At 44.8% G+C, this 12,607-nt stretch overlaps 2 protein-coding genes across 3 annotated transcripts; one reads left to right on the plus strand and one right to left on the minus strand.

Moving 5' to 3' along the window:
- The first annotated feature begins 133 nt into the window (after window positions 1-133).
- On the plus strand, window positions 134-2,872 carry sqstm1 (sequestosome 1). Its single transcript, XM_026185724.1, has 8 exons — window positions 134-538; window positions 843-938; window positions 1,018-1,346; window positions 1,423-1,567; window positions 1,815-1,883; window positions 2,023-2,159; window positions 2,289-2,478; window positions 2,556-2,872. Exons 1-8 carry the CDS (start codon window positions 376-378, stop codon window positions 2,711-2,713), a joined length of 1,287 nt encoding a protein of 428 aa, XP_026041509.1. The 5' UTR covers window positions 134-375; the 3' UTR covers window positions 2,714-2,872.
- mrnip (MRN complex interacting protein) lies at window positions 2,799-8,771 on the minus strand. 2 transcript variants are annotated; one of them, XM_026185734.1, is made up of 6 exons: window positions 8,603-8,771; window positions 6,594-6,653; window positions 6,141-6,247; window positions 5,882-6,055; window positions 3,307-3,361; window positions 2,799-3,197 (listed from the first exon to the last, which is right to left on the minus strand). In XM_026185734.1, exons 1-6 carry the CDS (start codon window positions 8,660-8,662, stop codon window positions 2,916-2,918), a joined length of 738 nt encoding a protein of 245 aa, XP_026041519.1. In that variant the 5' UTR covers window positions 8,663-8,771; the 3' UTR covers window positions 2,799-2,915. The 2 variants fall into 2 exon arrangements, with proteins under 2 accessions (XP_026041519.1, XP_026041527.1); XM_026185742.1 differs by having other exon boundaries at window positions 8,562-8,606.
- Window positions 8,772-12,607: the final 3,836 nt, after the last annotated feature.

Here is a 12,607-nt window from a genome sequence, read left to right on the forward strand (position 1 = left end):
ATCATGAACTTTAAACAGGTCACATGACTCAGGGAAAGTACCTCATTGGAAAGCCGCTGAGTCATTCCTCGGTTGCCATTGGTCCTGTGGGCGGGACTCTGAGAAAAAGCCAATAGAAGGCCGAATCTGTGTTTACTTCCCTGACGTCACAGACGTCGTTTCCCACGTTTGTCGCGGAAGTAAACATAAAGCAGAGCGAGAGATTTCAAAGTGCGTCACAAACTCACCAACTCCCGGACCTGGACACCTCTCAGCGGACATAGACATAAACCCGGCCTCCGGTTGACTATCAGCGAACAACACGCAGACATACACTCAGCCTCCGGTTGACGATCAGCGTACAGAGACACAGGTGTACCCGGTGTCAGCGGCAGGATGTCGGTGACTGTTAAGGCCTACCTGCTGGGGAAGGACGAGGCGGTGAAGGAGATCCGCAGGTTCGCGGTGGATCAGGACGTGTCCTGCAGCTTCGAGTACCTGAGCAGGAAAACTGCGGACGTGTTTGGAAACCTGAACAACTTCAACCTGTTTTACCGAGGTGAGCGCGCGGGGGTTCAGATGAGGGATTTACACTCTGACCGCTTCCTGGATTCTTATTGATTGTTTTAAGTTGTGACTGTGAGAGTGAGGACGTAACTGAGTTAGTGCGCAGGCGCACACTCACCTGACCAGACTCACCCGTTTCCCTGTAAACACATGAAACCGTAATCAGTTGTCGAATTAATCTTTATTTATAGTCATGTAAACGGACAAACACCCTCAAAGTTAGTCTGGAATTATAAAGTCACCTGCAGCCTTTGTAGTTCACCAGTGTGTGACTAATGATGATGATGGTGTTGCAGATGAAGATGGGGACCTGGTGGCCTTCTCCTCTGATGATGAGCTCATGATGGGTCTGGGGTGCATGAAGGACTCCACCTTCCGCCTCTTCATCCGAGGTATGCTTGCAGTTTGTATAAATGTTATTGCTCGCGGTATCCGTCCTCCAGCTGTGGTAATATAGCTTCATTCTTACAGAGAAGAAGGAGCACAGACGGGACTTCCCTCTCCATGCTTTCCCTCCCTTTGCCTTTGGGCCTCCCCCTCCCCCTGCTGGAGGTCCTCCACCTCCCCATGCTGGAGGTCCTCATGCCCCACCCCATGGACCACACATGGGTCCGCCTCCTCCTCATGTGGCCCCACCCTACACCATGCACCCCAACGTTACCTGTGATGGCTGCGATGGCCCTGTGATTGGAACCCGCTTCAAGTGTTCAGTGTGTCCAAACTACGACCTCTGCTCCTCCTGCCAGGCTAAGGGGAAGCACACTGAGCACGCTCTACTGCCCATTTGGCACCCACTGCAGGTGAGTCTACCTGTGCAGGTCTGCAGGTGTCCTGTTCAGGCCCTTCAAAACATGACTGTGAGGCTGTGTTTTACAGTGGTTTCCTCGGGGGAAGTGGATGAAGAGGATGAGACACTGCATGTGGAACCTGAACCAGAACCAGGCTCAGAACCAGGACAACGACCCGGACCAGAACGAGTCTAGCCCTTCCAAACCTGTTGCTGATGCCAACACCCCCTCTGGTGAGTTCTGCCATCTTGGTTAAAGTGATACTTGATCAATAAGTCAGATCAGAGCAGATAAGGTCAGGAAGCGATGTACAAGAGGGAAAATGCAGCAACATTTCAAAATAAAAAGACCACGTGCGGACTGAATGGTCATGACATTAGCCGCGTTTGTGTGGCCCTTTAAACATCCTGTCACAGCACTAAAATAATGTTATGTGTGACATCTGTGTGATTTTAAAACATCTTTTATTTCTCCCTGCAGGCTCTCAGACCAACGTGGACTTCCTGAAGAACATTGGCGAGGGCGTGGCAGCCATGTTGAGCCCACTAGGTGAGTGTCAGTCTCATTTAAACAGTTGTTTGATGCTGTAAGGTAAAGACTATGATGTCACTGTGTTTGTGCATGTGAGATGAGTGAACATCTCTAGCTGGCTCTAAAACAGGAAGTGGTGTGTGTGTGCTTTACACAGGTATCGATGTGGACATCGACGTGGAGCACGAGGGCCAACGGACCAAGGTGACCCCACCTACTCAGAGTGGGGGGGGTGAGGGCGATGAGGAGATGGAGCATACGAGCAGTGAGGGCGGGGCCAGTCTAGGAGCAAAGGTAACTTTTAATTTTATAAAACCTCAAAGTGCTTCATGATGTAAATATCAGAAGAAAGAACAATCAGCTGATCCTGACGGGACAGCAGGGAGGAAGAACTACCTTTTAACATCTCCTGTGACCTTTTAGCGTGGTGACCCTCAGGTGAGCAAGGACTCTGATGAGGAGTGGACCCACCTGAGCTCCAAAGAGGTCGACCCCTCCACAGGTGAACTGCAGTCCCTGCAGCCCGACAACCAGGAGCAGGGGCCCCTGTCTGAGGGGCAGGCGGGCCCCAGCGGGCTGAGGGAGGCGGCACTGTACCCACACCTGCCTCAAGGTAAGCTGGCATCCACACTCTGTGACTTTAGTTCTGTTAGTACTGACCTCTAAACCCTGCTGACCTCTTGCCCTCAGAGGCTGACCCCCGCCTGGTTGAGTCCCTCGCCTCGATGCTCTCGATGGGCTTCACTGACGAAGGCGGCTGGCTCACCCGCCTCCTTCAGGCCAAGAACTTTGACATCGGCGCTGCGCTGGACGCCATCCAGTATGCCAAGCAGCCCCGCCCACACTAGCACTGATGATATCATCACGATGTCACAACATGCATCTGATTATTTCTGCTCTGTTGTCTGAATGATAATCAATACTGTCCATTAATCAATGTTTCTGTTCTCTTTATTGATCATCATATAAACGTTTCTGTGTGAGCAATAAAAGCATGAAGAAAAGCACAGTCTGTCAGAGTCTCCTCTTTAGAAACACACAAATGCACAATCACTCCGGGAGACGTTTAACAAGGAAGTCGTCGTCAAAGTTAAAGTCCTCGCCGCTGTCGAACATGGAGGTAACAGGAAGAAGAGGGCGGGGCCTGCTGATTATTCCAGAGCAGGAGGGAGCAGCGACACCACTTAAAGACTGACTCCACTCACCAACTGCAGGCTTCTCCCCCTCCTGCACCTTTGAGTCAGGGCTGAGGAAATTAGCCCACCTGGTGGTGAAGAGGGTGGGGCTACAGGTGTTTATGGTTGAAGGTGTTTGGAGTTTCATACAGTTTAGCTGCAGAGAAGAGCAAAGGTTAAAGGTCAAGTACATGAGGAGGCATTCTGCTCTTCTCACAGTCTGAAGGTCATGGGTCTGAGCGCTGAAGGTGAGCAGCTCTGTTTACCTGTTCAGATGTGTGGACATCCTCTGGTCCTGCTTCCTCGGCTCGCTTCCTCTTCCTGTCACAGGTCAAAGCGATGATTTCAGTGTGATTAGTGATGCTGAACTCTAAGAACTCTTTGTGAGCCACTCATCATGAATGAGTAATGAACTGCTGTTCCTCCAAATGTCTTTAAAAACAAGTCTAAATTTATGTGGGATTTTCTCTGATCCACACAGGCTCAAATATGTACGCAAACCTCCACTGATATTTGGTTTAATGCTCCTTAGCAAGTTCCACATCGACCCCATGCTTCAACAAGCCTCTTTTCTAACAACATTCACACATTCACACTCAGATGGACGCATCGGAGAGCAACTTGGGGTTAGTATCTTGCCCAAGGATACTTGGCATGCAGACTGGAGGAGCCAGGGATCAAACCACCAACCTTCCGATCAGTAGGCGACCTGCTCTACCTCCTGAGCTACAGCCACCCCACAGATAAAGATGAAGGCGGTAACCCCAGCGAAGACTGTTTCCTTGAATCTTATTGAATTGAAACAACTAGAAGCTCAGTGTTCCAACATTCACATGTTAGGGTACAACACATACAGTGGGGCAAAAAAGTATTTAGTCAGCCACCGATTGTGCAAGTTCCCCCACTTAAAATGATGACAGAGGTCAGTAATTTGCACCAGAGGTACACTTCAACTGTGAGAGACAGAACGTGAAAAAAAAAATCCATGAATCCACATGGTAGGATTTGTAAAGAATTTATTCGTAAATTGGGGTGGAAAATAAGTATTTGGTCACCTCAAACAAGGAAAATCTCTGGCTCTCACAGACCTGTAACGTCTTCTGTAAGAAGCTTTTCTGTCCCCCACTCGTTACCTGTATGAATGGCACCTGTTTGAACTCATCATCTGTATAAAAGACACCTGTCCACAGCCTCAAACAGTCAGACTCCAAACTCCGCCATGGCCAAGACCAAAGAGCTTTCGAAGGACACCAGGAAAAGTATTGTAGACCTGCACCAGACTGGGAAGAGTGAATCTACAATAGGCAAGCAGCTTGGTGTGAAAAAATCAACTGTGGGAGCAATCATCAGAAAATGGAAGACATACAAGACCACTGATAATCTCCCTCGATCTGGGGCTCCACGCAAGATCTCATCCCGTGGGGTCAAAATGATCATGAGAACGGTGAGCAAAGATCCCAGAACCACACGGGGGGACCTGGTGAATGACCTGCAGAGAGCTGGGACCAAAGTAACAAAGGTCACCATCAGTAACACACTACAACGGCAGGGAATCAAATCCCACAGTGCCAGACGTGTTCCGCTGCTGAAGCCAGTGCATGTCCAGGCCCGTCTGAAGTTTGCCAGAGAGCACATGGATGATACAGCAGAGGATTGGGAGAATGTCATGTGGTCAGATGAAACCAAAGTAGAACTTTTTGGTATAAACTCAACTCGTCGTGTTTGGAGGAAGAAGAATACTGAGTTGCATCCCAAGAACACCATACCTACTGTGAAGCATGGGGGTGGAAACATCATGCTATGGGGCTGTTTTTCTGCCAAGGGGACAGGACGACTGATCCGTGTTAAGGACAGAATGAATGGGGCCATGTATCGTGAGATTTTGAGCCAAAACCTCCTTCCATCAGTGAGAACTTTGAAGATGAAACGAGGCTGGGTCTTCCAACATGACAATGATCCAAAACACACCGCCCGGGCAACAAAGGAGTGGCTCTGTAAGAAGCATTTGAAAGTCCTGGAGTGGCCTAGCCAGTCTCCAGACCTCAACCCCATAGAAAATCTGTGGCGGGAGTTGAAAGTCCGTGTTGCTCGGCGACAGCCCCAAAACATCACTGCTCTCGAGAAGATCTGCATGGAGGAATGGGCCAAAATACCAGCTACTGTGTGTGCAAACCTGGTAAAGACCTATAGTAAACGTTTGACCTCTGTTATTGCCAACAAAGGTTATGTTACAAAGTATTGAGTTGTATTTTTGTTATTGACCAAATACTTATTTTCCACCCTGATTTACGAATAAATTCTTTACAAATCCTACCATGTGGATTCATGGATTTTTTTTTCACATTCTGTCTCTCACAGTTGAAGTGTACCTCTGGTGCAAATTACTGACCTCTGTCATCATTTTAGGTGGGGGAACTTGCACAATCGGTGGCTGACTAAATATTTTTTTGCCCCACTGTATGCTACGGTAAGGTTGAGCCAGGACAACAGGATGAGATTGGGTACCAAGCCCCAAGTGGGATGGAAGAAGGATAGCTGTGAGAGGACCTGAATGACAGGATCATGGCGAGGCTTGAAACCTGGATCCTCCAAAGATCTACCAGATGACTATCCAGCTGATGCTTGTACAGGTGTTCCTGTAGTTCTTCTTTTATCGTCACTCTGTTCTGGCCAAAACTTTTAAAAATGCTGTACAAATAAAGCTGACTTGACTTAAATCTTTCAGTAACTAAGTTGAGCCGGAGGATCAGAGACGATCCTAAATTAATTCAACAGTTCCTTACCCTAACATTCATGCCTGTGATGATGATGATGCCTCCAACAACACCTGTCAACATTCACCTGTCAGTCATCTTGATGCCATGGAGCTGCCTTCGATTTCCTAAATCCTTCTCAGGCTCTGCCTCATCGTCTTGCTCCACCTCCTCAGGTGTGTCCAAGTATTTGCTCCAGCGGCTCACCGGTTCGTCTGTCTGCTCCTCATCCTCCTGCTGCTCCTCCTGCTGCTCCTGCTCCCTGTAAACGGGAAAGACCTGTGAAGACCTGGTGGTGTTAAAAGACGGCGGGACTACAACACACAGTGGAACTGAAACCTGGTTACCATAGTGACCAAGAACGGCGCTCTTGCTCCTCCATCATGGCTCCTCTCATGGCGTTTAGTTTCTGAACGTGACGTCTGCAGTCTGCCGCATTGCCCCGCCCAAACTCCTACCGATCAATCAGATGAGATCGATCAGTCAGAGGATAAACTAAGAGCAGGCTGGTAAATGCAATGACGTCCTCACACTGAGCTGTTTATGTGACCTTTGATTGATAAGAAACACAGTTTATACATTAATGATACCCATGAACCATCCTGCGTGACACCCACGAAGACTAGCCAGAGAACAGAAAGTACAGCAATAAAGGTTATTCAAAGCAGTAGGGTACGAGTGAACAGAGTCAACAGGTGTTTTCTTTCTGTTTGTTAATGATCAATATAAGGTTTAGAACTAAAACATAAAAGCATGAATCGATGATATTGTTATTGATAAAGCGACTGATAGATTCTGACCTTCAGCAATGACTGTTTCTCTCCACACAGTTTACAGCTCCACTTTCTCGCCTTCTTCACCTGTCAGACAAAACATAGGGCAAAGAAATAAATGGACCTCATATTGATCTTCTGATTTTTATCCGTGATTGTTATTGTGATCCGTAGCATTATTGATAAACGATCAGCTGTTAATATCAGTGCCCTAGCCTATGTACCTATGTAAAGTGTTGGAGTGTTTACACTGTAAGGGTGGCGCTGTCACTTGGTGTTCGCTCTCTCTGGGGTAGAGTATCACTTCCTGTTCCTGTTCTAACACACAGTGGTGTTTTTGTGTAGCTTATCTGCATCTCCAATTTAATTCAAACTTCTAGATAATTTATTTCATAGTGTAATCTTCGCGTGCTTTGTGCAAGTGACAACACTCTGTGTTGATTCACCCGCTAATGGTTTTCACAGTATTCACTCACTAGCTGTGTCCCAAAACGTAGACTGCATCCTTCGGAGGACCCGGCCTTCGCGGTCTACTTGGGCCGGGTCCTAATCAATAATATAAATCAAATTAATTTCAATTACATTTGGAGAAACAAGCAACATTATATTAGGAAGAATGATATAGTGAAGTCATTTGAAGAAGGAGGTTTGAATGCGATTGATTTTGAAGCAATTGATGGTTCAATGGATGTTAACATATAACAAATTCATAGATAAATGTGCCATATCATGTACTCAAAGTAAATTCATTAAAGTTGTGAAAGCCATTCCCCCTGCAATGACTTAGATGGCTGGCCAGTTTAACCTATTCTTCCTCTATAATTTGTGTCCTTAATAATCAATGATCGCCAATTTAAAGGAAAGGCACGCAATAACAATTTTTTAAAGACAATTTTCACCAAACAACTTTTCCCTTCTCAACTAAAAAAAATATTTAGAGATTATAATTCAAAGTTTTTGACTATCTTTCCAATTCCACCTAAAGCAACAGAAAATCATTTTAAAATTTTAAATTCCATATATCCGTCCAACGACTATCTTCAGAAGAAATTCAATACAAACACGCACTTTCTGCAATACTGATATTGAGACTACAGAGCATCTTTTTTATTCATGTGAAAGTTCCAGATCTTTTTGGGATGGTTTTCAGTACTGGTTAACCTCTAAAAATATTGACTGCACGTCTCTAACTTTTCAAGTAATTATTATTATTTGACCTACGAACAAAAAAAAAAAAAATAGAATTTGGGATTAACAACTTTACAGTCGCAAATTTTTTCATTCACAAATGAAATTACTCCGATTTTTGCTGGCTTTAAATATGAAATCCTGCTGTGGAAGGCTTCATTAGACAAGTGTAACCTAAATAAAGTTCACACCTTACTTGAATTTTTGATTCAGCTTTTTAATTGATGTAGCTAGATTGTATGTGCGTACCTTTGTTTTTTACTTTTATATGACAGGTCACCTTACCTATGGAAGCCCGTTTCCACCACTAAAAGAAAAAAAAAAGGATATTAACTCGAAATTTCGACTTATTTTCTTGAAATTTTGACTTCGAAATTTCGAGTTACAGATCCTTTTTTTAAAAAAAATTTTTAGAGGCTGCTTTATGCTGTTTCTGGCCTATAATGTTCTTTAAATGTTCTTTGTTCGACGACTGCTTTGTCCTTAACCACTTATACCTGTATGTAACTTTTTGTTGACATGTAAATTAAGAGCTTTAATTAATATTTTGTTTGACAATAAAAAAATAAATTTAAAAAACTCCTGGGATATCGTCACGTGTCAGCGCCACAGGAGCACCTCAGGTGACTTTGATTTTCTGGCGTCACACAGGTGAGCGTGGATACGGGTGCCTAATGTTTTGTCCACCATCACTGATGATGACTTCATGTTATAAACAGCGCGCGTTCACTGTGACGTCAGTGTGAGCCATCTGAGAACGGCTCCATTACTAATAAATACACTGATTCTCCAGCCTGAGAAAAGCACCTGCATGCTAACCCTGTTAGCCTCACGCTGTCGGCTCTCACCTGTTGCACCTGGAAGCTCTGACAGCGGAAACACCTGACGATGTGAAACTCCTGACCCATGGCCTCACGGTCCCGTTCTTCCGGTGTCCGTCCGGACTGTTCAGTTTTCGCGGGTCTGTTTCAACCCGGGTTCCACGTCACAGCTTGCGTGACAGCAGTAACGGCCACAGTAAGCGCGCCCCCTGCAGGCCGGAGGATGACGTGTTTCGGGGGCGACTCGAGGGGCTCAGCTCCCAGTCACATGTCAGGCGTATGTGGTCTTCTAATTAGTATTAGCAGAATATGCTGCTTGCTAATGTCGTCTGCGCCTCACATTTGAAAACAATTCATTCAACTGGGACACATGACAATGCCGTCCCCAAAAGCAGCCTTCTTAGTTTGAGGACTTCAGAATACTTTATTGATCCCTGGTGGAGACTTAATGTAGAGTCTAGGAAAAATCTCAATAATATACACAGGTTTTATAGTGGACCCTTTAAATTCAGCTCAGTTTAATTTATACATCATCAAATCACAACAGCAGTCACCTCAAAGTCCTTTATACTGTAAGACCCTACATTAATACTGATCATGCGAAAAAACGTCTTTTTAACAGGAAGAAACCACCGACAGGCTCAGCCTCTGTAGAGGAATACAGAACACAAAATGACTAATTAAGGGAATTGGAATAAGAACACCAAACCAGAAATCAGAATCAGGATTAAGAAAACAAAAATAAATGAAAAAAAGTTTAGGATCCTTGACTTGGGAAAAACCCTGTTTTAGAGTGACACTAGCAGCAATATCGCATGCCTTCGACTGAGAGTCGAATCCATCCAAGCACGCTCCAGGATGAGTCTAGTAGAACAAAATATCAGCATGTGACCTTACCTGGTGCACAGGTGAGTCTGACATCTCGTTTTACTTTATCAGGTGAAGTTTGGCTCAGTGGATTATCACCAGAACTGCAGGTAACGATTTTCCCACGCTCTGAAAAAGTGTGTCACTTCCTGCATCAGTGCTGAGGTCAGAGGTCACATGAACCTACAAACACCTGCTCACCAGTTTATCAAAACGAATCTACTTTAAACGTCTTTTCTGAAAGTGTAACTGTGTCATTAATAAAAATCTTATAAACCTGGGCCCTGTTTCAGGAAGCCGGTTTGGAAAACTCAGAGTGAAAAACGACACTCACGGTTGAGTAACCCCGAACTGTCCAACTCGGAATATTCCGTTTCAGAAAGGCTGATAACAATTAGTTCAGTCAACGCGGAGTTGCTTTAACCCCAAGTGAAGCGCGCGGACGAGGATACATAAAGCCCTGATAAGCGGAGCACAGATTAAGCGAGTCACCATGGAGACGGAGGGAAAGAAGGCGCGGTCAATGTATTTCACAGCGCTTGAGGCTGAAATTCTGATGGCAGTATATGCCGATAACATGCAAATTCCGCGGAAAAAAGTAACACAGCCACAGCTGCAAAAGAAAGGGAGCATGCATGGCAAAACATAGCCGACAGAGTCAATGCGTGAGTGTTAATATAAACATTGATCTAGGGATTTCCACCCATTTAACACGTTATTTTATCATATGTTATTTTATTTGTTATTTTATACATTTCATTTTGTGATGTGATGTGAGCGCAGGTGCAACCCAACAGGCCCCAAACGTGCCTGGCAGCAAGTAAAAATGAAATATAAAAATATAGTCCAAACAGGTAAGGCGTAATTGTATTATGAGCCATAGTGCTTGGTCTGTTTGTCCCATGTAAATCAATTGCAGTTAGAGGCTACATTAATTTTCTTTCTGTAAGCACTTATTGAAATTATCTGAGCACATTACAAGTACATATTTGCTTACTCTGTATGCTCAAATGTGGCCCGTTATAGCCAACAGAAAAAAAGCAGAGGCCCGAAAAACAGGTGGGGGTCCTCCACCACCACCACTCACAGAGGCTGAGCAGTTGGCCCTCAGCCAAAACAGTGGGCGCCCTGTGGCCGAAGGCATCTCTGCGGGGACATCCTCTGAGTCAATAACCCCGCAAGACACAAGTGCCTACATAAGGGGTAAATTCAAAATAATACATGATGTGCATACATCCTTTCTTCACAGTCACCTTTGCAGTGCTACTCATTCATTTGATAAACTCTTTACCATAATGAATTATTTTGTAGTGAAGTTATTTTCCTACTGATTTTGCCTTGCCTCAGTCTTGGTTGTCTTTGAGAGCATAATGACAATGAAGTGTAAGGTGATTGGTATGTTTGTTAATTGCCATTTGGTCCCTTGTAAGTTATAAGTGACCTGTATAAACCTCATATTCTATCAGTTGATGGTGGTGGTGTACTGCATCTGGTGCAGCCTCCTGTTGAGCCAGACCAACATGCAGTTGTGAGTAATACTCCACAGATTATATGAGTTTACAGTAGAACAGCAATGTTGTTTATTTCTTTACTACAGGAAAATAATGAAGAAACATTGACAGCTGTTACAGAGGAGGAAGCAACAGAGACACTTTATGAGGTTTACATCTTTTAATACTTTGTGTACAGGAAATACAGGCGACCAATAAAGCCAGTTGAACAAAAAAATCTGTTTATTCTTCTTTCAACATGTTGAGGTGATGGGTCAAAAGAAATGATTGTGACATATGGTGTCTCTGACTGCTCTTCCATCTTGTATGTCCGTGGGAGGGTCAGGATGTTCATGGTTTGGATCACTGCTGATGTTTGGTTCAGAAGGACAGTGTTCTCCTCTAATTGTGGCAATGTTGTGAAGAATCACACATGCCACAATAATGTCACATGCCCTTTCTGGGGTGACCCTGAGTCTTTGCAGGCACTGGAACCGGGCCTTAAGCATTCCGATAGTCATTTCAATTCTGGCTCTTGTCCTGCAATTAGCCAGATTATATCGCTGCTGTGGGCCCGGTTCAGGGTCAGGGTAAGGGGTAAGCAAATAGGGTAAACATGGATACCCCCTATCACCAAGCAAGTAGCCAGTGAACTCTCCTAAGACAGAAGGGTACACTTCAGTTCAAATGTCCCTGAAGCAATTGGTCTTTATATATTTTAAAGTATTCTCAACTCACCATGTCCAAATTTTGTGCTCAGTGTACATTCACGGAATATTTGTGAGTCATGGACAGAGCCTGGCCACTTGGCTTCCACATTTGTGATAATGTTGGCAGCATCACATATGATCTTCACAGTGCAGAGAACACAAATTAGCATCCATTACTATAATGAAATAATTTGTTAGTTTGACATGCTACAGGGAACTATGTACCTGTACATTAATGCTGTGGAAAGACTTCCTGTTCACATAGTCTCCTTCATTTACTGAAGGAGCAATAATTGGAATGTGAGTGCCATCTATACAGCCAATCACGCCTGGGAACCGTGAAAATAAATGTAAAATTTAAGTAGTAGTCCAAGTATCACCACATCATACATTAAGTTTTGGTCATCCTGATACCTGCAATTTTGTGGCATCCCTCTTTGATAAATCTTGTGGGTCTATGACCGGGGAACACCACAAACGAGTGCAGGAGACGTTTCAGTGCAACTGTAACATTCCTGACTGCCCGACAGACGGTAGCCTTGGAAACGTGCTCAGCGTCACCAATATTATACAGAAAGCTCCCGTTTGCAAAAAACCGAAGTGCGATACAAATAATATGCAATGAACTGAGAGCATGTCCGCGATGTGTCACATGCGTAATATATGGCCTGAGGATGTTATCCAAATAAATTATAGATTGTGCTGAGAAACGGTAACGTTCGCACAGAAAATCATCAGGAAATGATAAAATGTCCAAACGCGCTCTGATCACTCTCTCCCGGCGGAGAGCTCTGCGGAGAATTTGGGCTTCACGATCTACTGGCTCTTCAAGGAAGTGGCACGCCATGTCCGACACTTCCTACTGTCAGGTTTCCGACAAAGGGGCGGAGACAGTCAGGGTTAGTTGTAGTAAACCTGCTAGGGGGCAGGTTAGCTTCACGGAGTGTGTCGTCATAGTGACTCAC

The sequence above is a fragment of the Astatotilapia calliptera genome, chromosome 2 (assembly GCF_900246225.1).
Source record: "Astatotilapia calliptera chromosome 2, fAstCal1.2, whole genome shotgun sequence".
Classification (NCBI taxonomy): Eukaryota; Metazoa; Chordata; class Actinopteri; order Cichliformes; family Cichlidae; genus Astatotilapia; species Astatotilapia calliptera.